Source organism: Epinephelus moara, chromosome 24 (genome assembly GCF_006386435.1).
Source record: "Epinephelus moara isolate mb chromosome 24, YSFRI_EMoa_1.0, whole genome shotgun sequence".
Classification (NCBI taxonomy): Eukaryota; Metazoa; Chordata; class Actinopteri; order Perciformes; family Serranidae; genus Epinephelus; species Epinephelus moara.
Window position 1 is genome coordinate 12,366,609 of NC_065529.1, and position 17,037 is coordinate 12,383,645.

Genomic DNA, 17,037 nt, shown 5'->3' on the forward strand with positions numbered 1-17,037 from the left:
TCTTCTGTGTGTGAAGCATCCATGTTTTCACTGACATGGATGGAGACTGTCAGAGACACTGGACTGGTGGGCGGAGTCATACAACCACAGGGTGGACTGGTGGGCGGAGTCATACAGCCACAGGGTGGACTGGTGGGCGGAGTCATACAACCACAGGGTGGACTGGTGCGTGGAGGTGTACAGCTGTGAGGTGGTGATTCTAATATTTGTGATGAAGTGGTGAAGGAACTGAAGTGTGCTCCATTTAAATAAGTAGGAACAAAACAAAGGTTTTATTATTACTTATTAATGTGTTCATCACTTTGATTTTACAGCAGGTAAAGGTGGCGCTCATTTTAATCACTGTAAATAGGCCTACAGATTTGCACTCCATCACTGTCCTTCAGACAAACTGTAAGTGTCTGTTAATGATGATGAAGGTAGAAAAGTGTTTCCTGGTCTCACACAGGCTGCATGAGTGATGGAGTTTAAGGCTTATTGTCTGACTGTGTGTGTTTGTGTTTTGTGTTGTATCATCAGGGCCGTCAGCGGTGAGCGACCTGACAGTGACCTCCAGGACATGTAGCAGCCTTGGTCTCTCTTGGCAGGCCGGCCCGGGCAGGACGCAGCGCTTCAGGCTGCAGCTGTGGGACCAGACAGGTACGTCCTCCATGTTTTTACCACAGCTGGTTTATAACCGGACATCATGAGGAGCTGTCACGTTAAAGACTCATCCCGAAAACCTTGTAACATGATCTGACACTTATACAGAATGCACTAATAAACACTAATAAAACAGGCAAATTATACAAGAAATGATCTAAAAAAAAAAAGGGGTTGCTAAACACAGTTTTCGACGCTAAACCCCAAACTTCAACCTGAAGTGTGCAAGTTATCATTTACACAAAAACCTGCTGCAGATATTCATAAACCTCAGAGGAGTAATCCTGGTGTTTCTGTTGACATCTTGATGTTGTCAGGATGTTGTTTGATCCAAATCTTTATCATGTCTGGTTGTTATGAACATTGCAACCTCATCGGGGCGCTAACGAGACATCACAGTGTCTTATTTACAGTAACAGTGTGTGGAGGACGATAAAGTTCTAATCAAAAGGAAAAACCTTCACACTACAAAATTAACACACAAAGACTCATAAAAGTCGATTTAGAGGTTTAATTTATTTTGGAATCGTGCAGAAAACAAATGTGTCGAGCTCTTAATACTCTTTAAAACCAGGAAGTACTTTAACTATGTTTATCTTTATTTTGTTTTTGCACGATAATATATTGAAAGTGGAAACTTTAGTGTTTGAGCAGCAGACGCTTATCTGACTGCTGTCGTGTTTCCTCCTTCAGTTCAGTTCAGTTTGTGCAGGTGAGAGTGACGACGAGAGGTGCAAAGATACAACATTTACTGAAGTGGTTCTGTTCAGTAGAGTTTATAGTTCTGGTGTCTTGATTAATGTTTTTAGAGTATTTCTTTTCCTAAACTTCGGGGGTATATTTCTGTTTACTTTACAGTATTTTTTTTTAATTTCTTTTTCTTTATTTTCTCTTATTTTAACTTTTTTCTGTCTTTCTTTCACCCTGTGCCTCTGTAATGTCCCATGTTTTGAAATGCTTTACTTATTTTCCTTTTCAATCCTTTTCAAAATCACCTAAAAAACCAAACTCAACTGTTCCTCACTCACACGTTCACTGCCTATATTTCTATACTTTTACTTTGATAAAAAGTTTGAGCACTTCCTGTGCTGAAGGACGACATTCACCAAATATGAAACTCCAAAATAAAATGTAAAATAAAATGTATGAGTACAGTCGTGTGACCTTTGACCTGTGTCTGCAGGTCTGCTGAGGAACGAGACGTTAGAGAGCACGGCGACGCAGCACACACTCCTTGACCTGACGCCTGGACGACTTTACAACGTAACCATGGTTACGGAGGCCGGTGGGCTGCAGAACAGCCAGACGACGGAGGCTCAGACAGGTACGGAGAGAAGAAGAAGAAGGAGGAGACAGGACGGAAGTAAAGGAAATACTGCAGGAAGTAAATCTTATTTCTAAATCTCCTCCTAGCTCCCGCTGCTGTTTCTAACCTCACCGTCGACCACAACGACAGCACAAGCGTGTTGTTGTCATGGCAACAGCCTGAAGGCGACCTGGACGTGCTCATCGCCACTGTGTTGACCAATGGCACGAGCCACGGGGAGACGATGCTTCCCCCGGACGCCACGGAGGTCACCATTGATCAGCTGACTCCTGGCTCAGCCTATCAGGTCGCGGTGACGTCTATGAGCGGCAAACTGACGAGCCAATCAGAAATGACTGTCAGGACAGGTGAGGTGTTGTCCTCTTCCTCTCTTTTTCTCTTTCGTTGTTTCTTTTCTTCATTCTGTCTTTGTCGTGTCTCCAGCTCCAGCGGCGGCGTCCCTCCTGTCCTTGTCGCCCGCCTCCTCCGGTGGCCTCCTACTGTCTTGGACGCCCCCCACTGGCCACTTGGAGAGCTACACACTGTTCCTGTTTGATGGCTCCCAGCAGTTAGTCAGCACCACTCTGGAGCGAGAGGCAGTGAACTTCAGCTTCCCTGGGACGGGACTAACGCCTGGGAGACTGTACAGAGCTGTGCTGAGAGTGGAGAGTGGAGGACTGACGGCAGAGAGCAGCTGTGACGGACGAACAGGTCAGAACACTGCAGGAGTGTACAACAGAAAATATATTCATGATATAACGATATACAAATATATATTTTATAAGTGCAGAAACATACGATAAAAAATATTCTCCACCAGAGAGACACTTGAACCTGACCTCACCTGAGCTAAAGTACTTCCTGTCTCTGCAGTTCCGGCTTCAGTCTTGGACCTCCACATACGACACGCGGACGAGACCTCACTCAGCGCCATGTGGAGCCACGCCCCCTCTGGGTCACGTGACAACTACTTCCTGACCATTCGCCACGGTAATCAGTCATTTGAGATTTCATAGATTAACTGAATCATTTCGGCGTCTGTCACTCTCCGATAACATATGGGAAGAAAATACAAAAAAAATATATGACAGAAAATATGTTTATGTTGCTACAAAAATATTTAATGGAAAACATTTATGTTACTGCAGAAATACACGACAGAAAATATAAAATATAAAGAAAATATAAATGTGAAAATAAGAATAAAAATATGAAAGAAAACACTAATACTATCACAGAAATATAAGACAGAAAATAAAAATGTTACCACAGAAATACAGAAACACTCGATGATATCTTGTATTTATCTTGCAGGTAACATCACTGTGGATACCAGAGAGGTGGAGCCAAACATGAGGGAGTGCACGTTCAATGTGCTCACACCTGGGAGACAGTACACCATCACCGTGACGACCAGGAGCGGGAAACTGAACACCTCCGTGTCAGTGGAGGGGAGGACAGGTGTGTTCTTATGTGTCTGTATCTTAAAGTCCAGAAGTATATCTTAGAGGTAGAAATACATCATCAGGGCGCTTATTTTTCAAACTTTAATGACTTCAGGGACTTTAATTTATTGTAAACGGTTTCAACTGAGCAGGAGAGGAGTTGTTTTAAAATAAACTCTTGTAAATGTTCAGTAATACACCTTACTTACATGTTAACAAGCAGGTATTTGCACTCTGAGGACACAGATTGTATTTACTGTGCAGTTTACGTTTTAAAATGTGAAGTTACACGTTATGGAGTTTTTAAGGGCAGGTACATTGTTTTGTTTTGACATTAAATATATAAAATTTTAGGTCTAAAAAAGGGAAAAATATATGAATGAACATCTACAATAAACAAGAATTTAATGCCTTTTTGTTTTAATGGAGAAAACAGCTTTTCGATGTGGTGAAGGTACACTGTTTTTAAATTAGTAACAATATTATAATAATACAGTTGAATTGAATTGTGTGTGTGTTGCAGTCCCCATGGCGTTGCGTGTCATCACTCTGAGAGGCTCTGGGGTCAACAGCCTCCAGGCATCATGGGAAAAACCACCAGGAGACGTGGACTCGTTCACACTGACTCTGCTGCAGGACAGGTGTGTTTCTAACCAGAGGCTCAGTGAGTCGGGATCTGCGATGTTTTTACTGTCGTTACATATTTTTAACAGCTGTTGACCTCCATCTTTGTTCGTTCTTTTAACTTCATGTCCAGAAGTTTAACGTCAGTGGTTTTCAACAAAGTGTTTGATTATTTAAAATAAATATGGAGAGTTCAAGGAACAAGTTGTTGTTTTTATTGTTCTGGACTCTTCTCAGATCTGTGCTTTTATTGTGAAACATTTGAGACCTCTTTGGGCCTCAGTTATTGAAATGAAGAAGAAGAATGTGTTGTCACAGACACACAGCCCGGAAATACACACTCACACAAACAGGACCCATACATGGAGCATGTGGAGAGATATCAGACTGTTCCCGAGCACTTGTGGCACTTGGTGGTGCCCCAGAGGTGAAGTGGCACCTCTCCAGCTACCAGTCTGTGCTCCATACTATGGGTACTCGAACCAGTGACCCTCAGGTTCCTAACCCAGGTCCCTATGGAGTGAGCTGCTGCCGCCCCCCCAGGAGTAAGACAGACGTCTGAAACTGGGTCAGATGCTAAAAAACGTAGTGAACCAGTGGTTGAACCACACTATGAGGACTATTATTTTGATAGGTCTCATATTTTGACAGCTGTGAGAGCAGATCTGTCTACAGTGAAAGATTCTCCTCAGTGTGGACACTCATCCATCTCTTTTCTTCTCTCAGTGTGGTGGTTCAGAACCACAGCGTTCCAGTCGGCTCTTCTTCTCTGCTGCTGGCTGGTTTGATCCCCGGCTCCCTCTACAGGCTGCAGGCCGCCACCGTCAGCGGGGGGCTGCAGTCCAAGAACATCAGTCTGGACGGACGAACAGGTGAGTAAACACGTGGTGCAGTTAATAACAGTTATGTTATTAATAAATACACTGGAGAAGAACTGGAGGAGTTTTATGATTCTTCACTGGTTGAATCTAAACTTAACAACACGTACAGATCAATACACTAAATTTATTCAACTACTATTATTGTCATTGTTACCAGTATTTTAATTATTATCTCTCTATGAATAGTCAGGTTTTTTAAGGTAAAGTTATTTTTTTATGGGTCTTAAATTTATTAATAATTTCATCTGATGTTTCCTTTTTTCCTGCAAAGAAATGCTCATTTTAACCCCAAATAAATGTTTATTAATTATTGATGGAAACTTTAGTGTCCATATATAATAACTAAAATTATTTATATGGCACCTTTCAAAGCACAGTTACAAAGTGCTTTACAAAGCTGAATAAAAGACAAAGGCAGAGGAGGATCAGAAGTCTAGTTTTCTCTCTAAACACTTGAATTATAACATCATCAAAGTTTATTATGGGGTTTTGCCCAATGATGCCAAAATAAAACTGCCTATTCCAGCTTTAAATTTAAGTACTTTAAGGCCAATAGATAATAAAAAGCTTTCAGTATTTCTATGAATTAAAGGGATAGTGCACCCAAAAATGTCCTCACAACACTTGCAGAGATCCAAGGGGAGAGGAGGTAGCAACACAACTCCACCTAATGGAGGCTGACGGCGCCCCAGATTCAAACGTCCAAAAACACATAATTGAAACCACAAAATATCTCCATACTGCTCGTCCGTAGTGATCCAAGTGTCCTGAAGCCCCGACATAAAAAGTTGTTTGGAAAAACGTCACATGAAGGCGGTGCCCATGTCTCACGGTCTCACGCAAGCGCACACACATGAGCGTGGTGCCCAGAGAGGCAGTCAGAGCTACAGGCTACAATGAGGCTAAAAACAGAGTTCAAATGAGGTTTTTCCAAACAACTTTTTATGTCGGGGCTTCAGGACACTTGGATCACTACGGACGAGCAGTATGGAGATATTTTGTGGTTTCAATTATGTGTTTTTGGACGTTTGAATCTGGGGCGCCGTCAGCCTCCATTAGGTGGAGTTGTGTTGCTACCTCCTCTCCCCTTGGATCTCTGCAAGTGATGTGAGGACTCTAAAACTTCACCTGAGCCTCCCTCGGCATATGGGTGAGTAGATAATGGCTGAATTTACATTTTTGGGTGCACTATCCCTTTAAGACTTGACTTCGTCTATGGTCCTTTATTCTTCATAGTGTTAAAATACTGACAGTTATTTATAGAAAATGTCTGAAAAATTAAACAAACTTTATATTTCCAGTTAGATCTTCACTCTTTCGTTGCTCCACATGTCGTGGTGTCAATGGAAAGATTCAAACAGCATTGCTCTGTGTGTCAGCGTGAGATTTACAGCAGGAGAAAAAAAAATCACTAACAAAAGTGAAACAAGTGGAAGTTTGTTTTCTCACGCAACCAGAGCAGTGACTTTTGTTAGCACCTGAGAGACCATAAAAATGTGATGAGTTATATAAGACTGTTTGACTGGCGGTCGGTCAGACTCTCATTGTGTCGAAACAATATTCCCCCTCAGACACATTCAGCTGCTGTTAACAGGAAAAACTCTCTGACCCTCTTCACCAAACAACCAACAGGAGCGTTAGCCAACAGTCACACTACAACTCTCTGATACTGCCCTTTACTGTAAGATCAGAGACGGGCCACAGATGTTTTCGTAACTGTCTCAGAAATTATTTACCTTTATAATTATGGAAAATAACTTAAAACTGTAAAAGACAATAAAGCATTTCTCTTTTTTGAACATAGTCACATGTTAAATGCTCCTTTGTTCTGATACAGCAGGTGATTTCTGCAAAAAAAAAAAAAAAGCATCAAGACGTTGATTTAACAACCTCCTGCTATACATCATCTTTATTACACTGTGATCTTTCACTACTGCATCATGGGAAATTCATCTCTACACACACCTTTTCCCACTTTTAGTATCATCATCATCATCATCATCATCAGTATAAAAAAAAAAGATCACAAAAATAAAACTTCACAGATGGAGACAAATCTGTTTTATCTGAACCTTTATAAAGAACGACATCAGATATACAAATATTTAAAGGTCCAGAGGTCAACTACTCTGGACCTTTAAATATTTATAACACACGTTAACCTAATGTGTGTGTGTGTGTGTGTGTGTGTGTGTGTGTGTGTGTGTGTCAGTAAAAGTGTATTATGTGATAACATCAGAGAGTTTTTAGAACAATGGCCAAAATACCAGAAAGAGGGTTTGAAATGTTCCACACACACAAAGACACTCCCAGTGCTCAAAGACTTCCTGCACACACACACACACACACACACACACACACACACACACACATTCCTGCTCAAAGCACCTATTGTGTTCCCACATAATGGCCCAGTTATTTTCAGGACAGACTGTTTGTGTGTGGGTTCACCTGCCAGCCAATCAGCATGCAGGTTGGCGAAAACAAAAACGCACCCCGCCCCCAGCCCCCTCAGATGACCTCCTATTGGTCGATACAAAGAACTACAGACGCACTGGTCAGATGACTGGCGCCACCAAGTGGGAACATTCAGAAAGTCCTCCTCGTCTTCAGATGGACGTCAGTCTGATGTCAGGACGAGGTCAGTTTATCTCAGCATACAGAGTGGAGACAAAGGAAACAGCTCACCTCGCTCCGTCCACGCCGAGCAGCGACATCAGGGGCTGAAAAGTGACGCCAACGCTGGAGTGCCAAAAACTGCAGTTCCTCTAATGGCCACTTGAGGCTGACTCAGGAGCGAGTCAGTCTCCAAAGACCTCCATGTTGAAACTTTACAGCAGAAATAATAATAATAATAATAAGCAAGCAGGTAGCAGCAAGAGGGAAACACAAACCTGACAGACACTGTGAAGATGAGCAACTGGGGAGACAAGGAATTGCACGCCCTCCTTGTCCTCGCAAACGAAGAGGCCATTAACCGCCAGATGACGGGGACGGTGAAGAACGGGCCGACTTATGAGAGAATCGCCGAAGGACTGACCAGCCGCGGCTTCCCTCCCACGTCACTGTTTACGTCACACGCTGAGCTACACGTTTTGTTACTTGCTCACGCCCCCCATTGCCCCGAAAAAGGCACATTCTGTATAAACAAAAGTAGGCAGACGGCATTTTGCTGCACTCCCCGATTTTGTTTTTATACTGCCAATGCTGAAAAAAGACTGACTGGGCTTTCCTGCAAATTTGCACAATTCCTGTCTAAAAAGGGCCAATATGTCTACCCTACGAGGCGGAAAATTGGGCACCTCGGATCAACTCGCCAATCCGGCTCTGTGTGTCTAAACGCTCGCAGCTTGCCGGCAAAACGGCCCAACATTCACTGAAAATCTGGCAGTGTAAAAGGGGCTAATGTGTCAGGTCCACCCCTCGCTCCTCCACAGCTCCAACCTCGTGGCCAAATATGTTCACTTCTGGCTCCAAAAAACCAAGATGGTGGTGATGAAATACTAAACCTGAGGCTTTAAAATGAGAGCTCACAAACCGATCGGTGACATCAGAGCAGCTACGTCCATTATTTTATACAGTCTATGGTCGACACCAGCACCTCTGAGAATCTCAGAGTAACACATTAGTGACACAAACAGAAATGTAAAAACAGCTCCAGCTCCAAACTTAAAACACAGACCTCCTTGGTAAAAGAGCGAATTCCCCCACATGTTGAACTATTCCACCGACCTGTGGCCATCAAACTGTAACTCCTCCCCCTTCTGTACGGAGGAGGGCTGAACCAAAGGACACTCTGCTTTTCCACCATTTTAGTTCATTTTTATTGACTCTTGTACATCTCTTAGTCCTACTGTTATACTGTGAGGCACTGGTTTTGCTTCTGCCCCTTGAAAACACTTCTTATGTGTATTTTTGAATATTTTCCAGATATTTAAAACTCTGTTGTTTCTAAAACTGGACCCACAGGTCATTGTGTACTCAGTGTTACTGTAGTTTGAAGTGTCCTCTGGCACAAGAATTTCCTTTGGGAAAAATAAAGTTTAATTGAAGTGAATTGAATTAAAGTTTGACAGATTATTAGTGATACTTGGTGAGAAAATTTTAATTTTAATTCCTCCTTTATAACTGATCTCGTCTTCGTCTTTCAGCCCCGGCGTTGGTGTCAGAGGTCACTGTTGCTAACGGCGGCAGGTCGGATGCTCTGCAGGTGTCGTGGCACCCGGCAGTTGGTGTGGTGGACAGGTACCTGGTCCGTCTTCAGGATGGGAGCCAGACCGTCCACACACGGGCTGTGTCCCGCTCCTCGCCACCTGAGTGCTCCTTCAGCTCGCTGGTCGCCGGGCGTCTGTACTCTGTTGTCATAGTGACGAGGAGCGGCAGCCTGGAGAACACCACCACGGTTAAAGCACGAACACGTATGTTTGACATTTATGTGTATTTGTCTTTATTTATATTTCAGTCCACTTTTTATTTCATGTGTATTTTCTTTATTTGTGAATATGTGTTTTATGTACAGTAATATTTTCCATACCAAGGTCACAGCGAAATAATTTAAAACCATACTCTGTGTAGAGTGATGTCATAAAACCTGCATGTTGGTATTTTGTTGTGCCATCTCTCCTGCAGAACCTGCAACGGTGCAAAACCCAACAGCTGTCCACTCTGCAAGAGACGACTTCCTCAAGGTGTGTTTGTCAGAAGTGTCATAACTCACTTTATTCACATACATCTATATCTATATCTATATCTATATATATATATATATAGAGAGAGAGAGAGAGAGAGAGAGAGAGATTTCACCTTTACTATTAAGCAGTATTAGAAAACCTTTTTGCATGTGAGCCCTCAAAACAGACACATTTGTGCTTGTTAACTCTTTTCACAGGTTTTAAAGCATCTTATTTAAAGTGGAAACCTGAAAGATTTCAGTCCCAGTTGATTTGGTGACACCTGTAGTTACTGGAGGGAGCAGCAAAGTGGTTTATTAACACTACAAGTCACAGAGTTTTGGGAGCAGCAACAAACTCTAGTTGCTTTCATGAAGAAGTCAGACAATAATAGACTTTACCATGATTTGATTTTACGCTGCACACTGGAGGAGCTCGTTGACTCGCTGAGTTGGAGGTCTCTTCATCTCACAGCTCGTGGTGGCTGTTCCTGATTGTTCCTACTGTAACATTTCAAACTGACTGGCTGTAAACAAATGCTGAAAATAGCTGTTGTCTTGTTTTGTAGCTGCATTTTTAATGATAGCAGTAAGTGCTGAACCTACTGAAAAACAAACTGCGATTTCTGTGACCCCTTTATGATCAAACTGAATGCATGCTTCGCCAGTTAAAGACTTTTAATGTGAAACTGAAGCAGCAGGAAATGTTCGGTCAGCATCAGCAGTAACTTTTTCATAATACTACAAATATTTATCTGGGCCTCAAGCTCCATCACCACTGTGTCACCTCATCCAGTGATAGATAGTAACTTAACAGATATTCATTTACATTTAAAAATCCTCAAGATTATCACTTTAATGTTAATTTTTTTCCTCAGATTTCTTTTTAAAGTTTTGTTAGAGGACTTAAGAGCTTAAAGTTTCAATATTTTACAAGAGAAAAATTACTGAAAAGATGAAATGGAAATATAAATTATTCTTTCTTACTCTTCAATCATCTTATGACTGCTCAAATTAATCTTGGGACCCAAAGTGGGCTGCAGAGAGTTTCCTGAAAATAACTTTAAATAAAGAGAAAATGGAGAGAAATGTTTTTGTACTTTGGTTCGTTGTGTTATGTTTATTTCCAGAAGAAAGAAACTTCAAATCCAAGTAAATGTTAAATCATTATTTTGCCTTTTATCATAAGAAACCTTATTCTTCATATTTTATAAGTTATGTATATAATGTATCATCATGATGTGTGTCCAGGTGTACTGGCGTCAAGCAGCTGGAGATCTGGACCGTTACGTGGTTCTGATCCGTTACAACAACAGCGTCCTGCAGAACAAAAGCGTCTCTGCTGGACACAACGAGTGCGTCTTCTCCTCCCTGTCACCGGGGAGACTCTACACCGTCACTGTGGAAACCTGGAGCGGGGACTACGTCAGCAGCGTCTCCACCGACGGACGCACCTGTGAGTCTGAAATGAAGAAGACAAATATTGTCATTTAATCATATTTTTTATTTTTGATGATGCTGAGTTAAAGTTTTGTTTCCCTTCAGTTCCAGCAGCTGTTGGAAATCTGTCGCTCGGTGATGCAGGGACAGGTGATCTGACGGTCACCTGGAGCCCCGCCCCCGGAGATGTGGACCACTATGAGGTGTGTGTTTGTATTTTTAAACTTTACTTTATTACTACTTAAAGCTGCATTTATTTATTCATTTTTTTATATGAGCACATGGTTCAAATGACCACATTACAGTTCCCCTGCTGTGGAGAGTTTACTGAACCAAAAATTAAAACAAGAGGCTCAAAAGCTCCACACAGCTTCAGAGATCTGTTTTAATCTGTTCTTAACATAGAAAATATTGATCAGAGCACATTTAATCAAGTTCACAAAATCCTATATTTATTTTACATAAATAAATGTCCATCTGGCTCATTTCTATTTTCTACATTTTGCTTTATGTTGTCATCACTATAGATGTGACTTTTACTGATACACTCTGCACCAGCAGGCGGTAACGATCTTTTCTGCCTCCCAGGTGACTCTGCTCTTCAATGACACTCGTGTTTTCCCGCCGGTCACGTTAGGGAGCGAGGTGCGACACCACCAGCTGACCTCTCTGACCCCTGGGCGTCTTTATAAGATCGTGGTGTCGACGTTCAGCGGGCCGTACCAGAGACCGCAGTTCATCGAGGGACGGACAGGTGAGACGATTGAGACAACTTTATTTTTAAGATCAACACTGAGTCCAGTTTTTCTGAAGCGACTCTCTCCTCTCCAGTTCCCAGTGCAGTCGGGAACCTTCACATGGTTCCTCGACCCGGCCTGACGGACTCTGCTAATGGACTGCTGGTCTCCTGGACACCTGGAGACGGAGACATGGACATGTATATCGTGTCCTTATCCACCACGGTGAGTTTGGTTGCACATGCCAGGTTCAGATTGTGAGAATGAAACCAGTATTTATGTGAACAGAGCAAAAACATCAGATGGATGTATAAAGTCAACTTATTTTTAAAGCATCAAGAAATGTTGACTAATGTGCTTTACAGAGACATTTTAGATTAAATCAAGGTAAGTAAGTGCAGGAGTCTCAAAGGAATAGTTTGTATGTTATGAAATGGGGTTGTATAAGTGTATTACCTTTAGTAGAGAGCAGCTGATACACCCCCAGTTTGGAGAAGCAGACAGGAGTACTGCCATGAAAGCTAAGCAGTGTGCTGCTGTGGACGGGGGCAGCAGCAAGATGAATTTTAGCCACTTAAAAGAATCAAAAGTAGTTTAAGTTTATGCTATATTTAGAATATTTTCATCTTATTACCCTTTTAGACGGAGAAGCCATTAACAGCTTCAGTTGCCCATCTATGCTCTTGTTAAAGCTCCAATGAGAAGAACTGTAATTTTGCCTTGCAGAATAAAGTAGTCCCTTGTCTATCATTGGTTTGATCCTTTAATCCTTCAAGCTCTGGTGGTGTTCCACAGGGATCCATTTTAGGCCCAATTTATTGAATTTTTTAATACAGTGTCCTTCCACAGGAGGTGGTTTCTTTTTCTTATCATAGATACGCAGACGACACACAGCTTTAATTTCCTCATAAAGCCCGGTGAATCACATGATTTCTAATCATCTCTTTTGTCTCCAGGATGTTAAATGTGAAATGGCAGTTATCTCCTGTAATGTGACATCTCATTTCTGCTCGCACACTGTGGACAGTTTACTTTTACCCACCTCTCACTACTTTAAATCTTGTTTTAAGGGATTAATTTGGATCTTTTGAAGTGGGGTCGTGTAAGGTACTTATCCATAGTCGCTGTATTACCTATAATAGATGTTGTTCGGCAATGCACTGCTGTGGACAGGGAGAGTGAAAATGTTTTAAATATAGCATATACTTAAACTGACACTGATATTTTTAGGTGTGTAAAATATCTTTTGCTGCTGCCCCCATCCACGGCAGTACATTCCTTTGTTTCCCTTGTGGTACTCCTGGGTGCAGAAATGAGATATTACATTACAAAAAATAACTGTCGTTTCACAACATTTAACATCCTGGAGGTGTAAGAGATGATTACAGATCATATGACTTACCCATCTTTAAGAGGAAAATACAGCTGCGTGTCGTCTGTGTATCTACAATAAGAAATGTTTTTGAAAAATTGCCCCCTGTGGAAGAACGGTGTCTAAAAAAAATGAAATAAATTGGGCCTGAAATGGATCCCTGTGGAACACCACAGGAGCTTGAAGTAGAAAAAGATGAATGAAGACAATGAATGGATAGATGTTTGATGACGGAGGAATTTATTTATAATGGATAGAGGAACAGACGATGGATGAATTAATAGATGATGTGTTTATGTATATGCTGTTGTCACTTCCTGTCTCAAGGATGGCGTCATCATAGAGACTCGTCCCGTCCCAAAACATGTTACCTCCCTGGACTTCCTTGATCTGATCCCAGGCAACGCCTACACCATCACCATCCAATCACTGAGTGGGAAGCTAACCAATAGCAACAGAGCCACCGGCAGAACTGGTACGACACTGACCGATTTGATTCATTTACATTTAAGAAAAGACTGTGTTAATATTGATGATAATTGTCTGTTGTGTTCAGCTCCGGCCAGAGTCACCGCCCTGCAGGCCGACAACGACCACACCACCCACAGTCTGACCGTCAGCTGGGAGAGGCCGGTGGGCGTGTACGACGGCTACAGCCTGCAGTTATTGGACGAGGCCGGCGTTGTTGTGGCCAATAGGTCGGTCTCTGTGGAGAGTCGGAGTGAGCGCCTGGAGGGTCTGACATCAGGGAAGTGGTACAGAGTGAAGGTGGCGACGCTCAGCGGCGGAGTCCCGTCACTGGAGGCTACAGCGGAGGGACAAACTCGTAAGTCACTACGTTACAATACAGCACAAACAATTGTCACATGTGACTCAGATTTTTCTTAAATACACAACTATCAGGAGGAAATTTTGGGGCTACGTAGTCGTGTTTCGTGAACTTTTGAAATACTGCAAAAAAGAAATAGGTGCGTTTCCATGAACAGGTTCCAGTTGCGAACTGGAAGTGAAACATTTCGCCTTGGCCATCTAACCTAAAAGACTAAATAACAGCTGTTTATTTTTTGGATTTTGTTCTCCTCAGTGTGACTACTGATGATGACAGTTTTTATTTCATCTCAAAACTTCTGAACTCTGAGATGCAGAAGCAAACAATAAATTGTTACATTCTCTTCTCTGTCTGTGTTTCAGGTCCGGCTGCAGTCAGTAATCTGACCGTCACCTCGGCCAACACCTCCTCTCTCTCCTTCACCTGGCGTCCCTCTGACGGCCACGTCGACATCTACGACCTGTCGCTCTACAGCGTCAGCGAGGCGACAACCAATCAGGATGCTGCAGAAAGCAGGAAGGAGCATCACCAGGTGGGTTATAATATTTCATCAGTTTCATCTTTTGCTTATGTTAAAATTTATCTTCTTTATATCCTGTTGGGTAGTTTAATCTACAGCGATGCATCATGGTCTAAAAGATCATTATATGTTTGTAGCGTGCCCGTCCTGTGAGAACCATGTATCTCTAAAGTCAGAGAAACAGCCTGTTTTCAGCTTTGTGACAACTTTTCCAGCTGATCCCAGAGGGTTTTATTTAGCTTAAGAAGGTGGAGAATTTTCCCAACACATACAGGAACACTCTGACCTTCAGTTTATCACAAGTTTATGTGTTTTATACATATAATATAATGATGTGATGTGCTGTGTGTGTGTTGTAGGCGGTGGGCGAGCCGCTGGACCTGCAGAAAGTGGGTCCAGCTGCAGACAGCTGTGTGTTCACCGGCCTGCGAGCAGGAAGTCTGTACAGACTGCAGGTGGTGAGCTGGAGCAGAGGCATGAGCAGCGACTCCTCAGTGCTCGCCAGAACGGGTCAGTGCATTCATTACTATCATGTTATGAGTATTATTAGTTATGATATTGTAAGTACTGATGGTTACATGATCTTTGGATTCTGTCCTTTTTTATTTATCATTCTCGTCCTTAATGTTTTCTCTCTGTTCTGCTCTGCAGTCCCTTCCTCAGTGTCGTCTCTTCAGGTTCAGAGTTCAGGACGGACGGACAGAGTGACGGTCAGCTGGCAGCACGGAAAGGGCAGCTGGAGCAGCTATCAGGTTCATCATTCGTTCATTTTATTGTGATTAAGCAAGTTAAAGTTGGCATGAGAGTTTGCATGTTCTCCCTGTGTCAGCGTGGGTTTCCTCCAGGTGCTCCAGCTTCCACCCACAGTCCAAAGACATGCAGGTTAACTGGTGACTCTAAATTGTCCGTAGGTGTGAATGTGAGTGTGAATGGTTGTCTGTCTCTATGTGTCTATGCGGTTATGGAAAATTAATGAATGAATGACAAAGCCTGATATAAATAACATAAATCCTGTTCACTCTGTCTGGTTTCAGGTGGTTTTGTACGATGCCTCTGGAGCCACTCTGGGAACTCAAACACTTGGGCCAGAACACACGAGTCACGTGTTCTCCGGGCTCACCCCTGGTAGGCTGTATCGTGCTGAGGTCATCACACACAGCGGGGAACTGACCAATAACATCTCAGCCTTCGGACGCACCGGTAACTCAAATAGAAACACACAAACACAGAGTGAAGAGTCGTATTTATACTCTGAGTTAATATTGTTTCCATTCTTCGTTTCAGCTCCGGAGCTGCCCACCCACCTGTCCGTCAAACAAGGCCCGACCAATGACACGATAGAGCTGACGTGGTCCGGTCCCGTCTCTGGGGACTACGACAGCTTCAGTGTGCAGTGGAGCCCTCCGGACCGCCTGTCAGTCACACAGACGCACCTGACCAGCCGCATCCTGGGCGGCATGTTCCCGGGGCGACAGTACAACTTCACTGTGGCGACTGTCAGCGGGGGCGGGGCCAGGGGCGGGCCCTCTGTCAGGAGCCAGCCAATCCAGAGGAACGTCAGGACAAGTAGGTGGAGACAGTCTGAAATTTACAGATGTTGATTTTTATAGAAAGACGTTAATACGTGTTGGTGTTGGCAGGTGTAGTTCTGAAGTTTGGGCAAATAGCTAACAGTTTCCCTTTGCTGCCAGTCTTTATGCTAAGCTAAGCTAACCCGACTCTCTGTACAGACGATAGCGATAATCATTTAATGGCTGTAGTATTAATACAAAGACAATGCAACACTAATATATGTATTATAAAACAATGTGGTTGGATAGGACGAATGCATAATGCTCAAACAAATCTGCTCTGTATCTTCTGATTTAACGACATTATTATCTCGTTAATTCAGAACGAAAGAGCAGATTCTTCTGAGTCAAATTACAACTATTTTAATTTGCATATACATTATTTTTATGCCTTCGTGCCAGCGATAACCTTCGCCGGAGACCAGCGTTGGGCCTCAGTGTTGATACCACTTTGTCCTGTAATGAGTAGTGTAACTAATTACTAATAATTAAGTGCTGCACATGCTCGTTACAAAGCAGCAAGCTAGTTTGAAAGATGGAAACACTTTTTACCTTAGCGGCGAGAAATATTCCCATTACTTTGATTTTGTCGGAAAGATGACATGAACTCTGCTGCTGCAGGTTTTGGTATTAAAACTCTTCACTGCAAAAAACACGTCCTCAAACCTGCGTTCTGAAACACCTACTATGACCTGAAGCTCCAGGAAATACACCCCACCGAAGGTGAGCCCTCCTTGGCTGCAGAGGTCGGCTGTAGCTCTACACTGGCTTAAAGGGATAGTGCACCCAAAAATGAAAATTCAGCCATTATCTACTCACCCATATGCCGAGGGAGGCTCAGGTGAAGTTTTAGAGTCCTCACATCACTTGCAGAGATCCAAGGGGAGAGGAGGTAGCAACACAACTCCACCTAATGGAGGCTGACGGCGCCCCAGATTCAAACGTCCAAAAACACATAATTGAAACCACAAAATATCTCCATACTGCTCGTCCGTAGTGAT

General features: G+C 42.9%; 1 protein-coding gene across 1 annotated transcript in view; it reads left to right on the forward strand.

Annotated features, from left to right (window-relative positions):
* Window positions 1-17,037, forward strand: part of ptprb (protein tyrosine phosphatase receptor type b) — a 48,538-nt gene that overhangs the window by 9,490 nt on the left and 22,011 nt on the right. Inside the window, exons 3-23 of the mRNA XM_050037847.1 lie at window positions 520-639; window positions 1,826-1,966; window positions 2,056-2,316; window positions 2,393-2,659; window positions 2,822-2,938; window positions 3,263-3,409; window positions 3,917-4,034; window positions 4,744-4,889; window positions 9,050-9,316; window positions 9,528-9,586; window positions 10,819-11,023; window positions 11,113-11,210; window positions 11,596-11,761; window positions 11,839-11,969; window positions 13,444-13,591; window positions 13,673-13,942; window positions 14,308-14,477; window positions 14,825-14,975; window positions 15,117-15,217; window positions 15,500-15,665; window positions 15,750-16,031. Coding sequence (XP_049893804.1) covers window positions 520-639; window positions 1,826-1,966; window positions 2,056-2,316; window positions 2,393-2,659; window positions 2,822-2,938; window positions 3,263-3,409; window positions 3,917-4,034; window positions 4,744-4,889; window positions 9,050-9,316; window positions 9,528-9,586; window positions 10,819-11,023; window positions 11,113-11,210; window positions 11,596-11,761; window positions 11,839-11,969; window positions 13,444-13,591; window positions 13,673-13,942; window positions 14,308-14,477; window positions 14,825-14,975; window positions 15,117-15,217; window positions 15,500-15,665; window positions 15,750-16,031 — 3,531 coding nt within the window. The remainder of the gene's footprint in view (window positions 1-519; window positions 640-1,825; window positions 1,967-2,055; window positions 2,317-2,392; window positions 2,660-2,821; window positions 2,939-3,262; window positions 3,410-3,916; window positions 4,035-4,743; window positions 4,890-9,049; window positions 9,317-9,527; window positions 9,587-10,818; window positions 11,024-11,112; window positions 11,211-11,595; window positions 11,762-11,838; window positions 11,970-13,443; window positions 13,592-13,672; window positions 13,943-14,307; window positions 14,478-14,824; window positions 14,976-15,116; window positions 15,218-15,499; window positions 15,666-15,749; window positions 16,032-17,037) is intronic.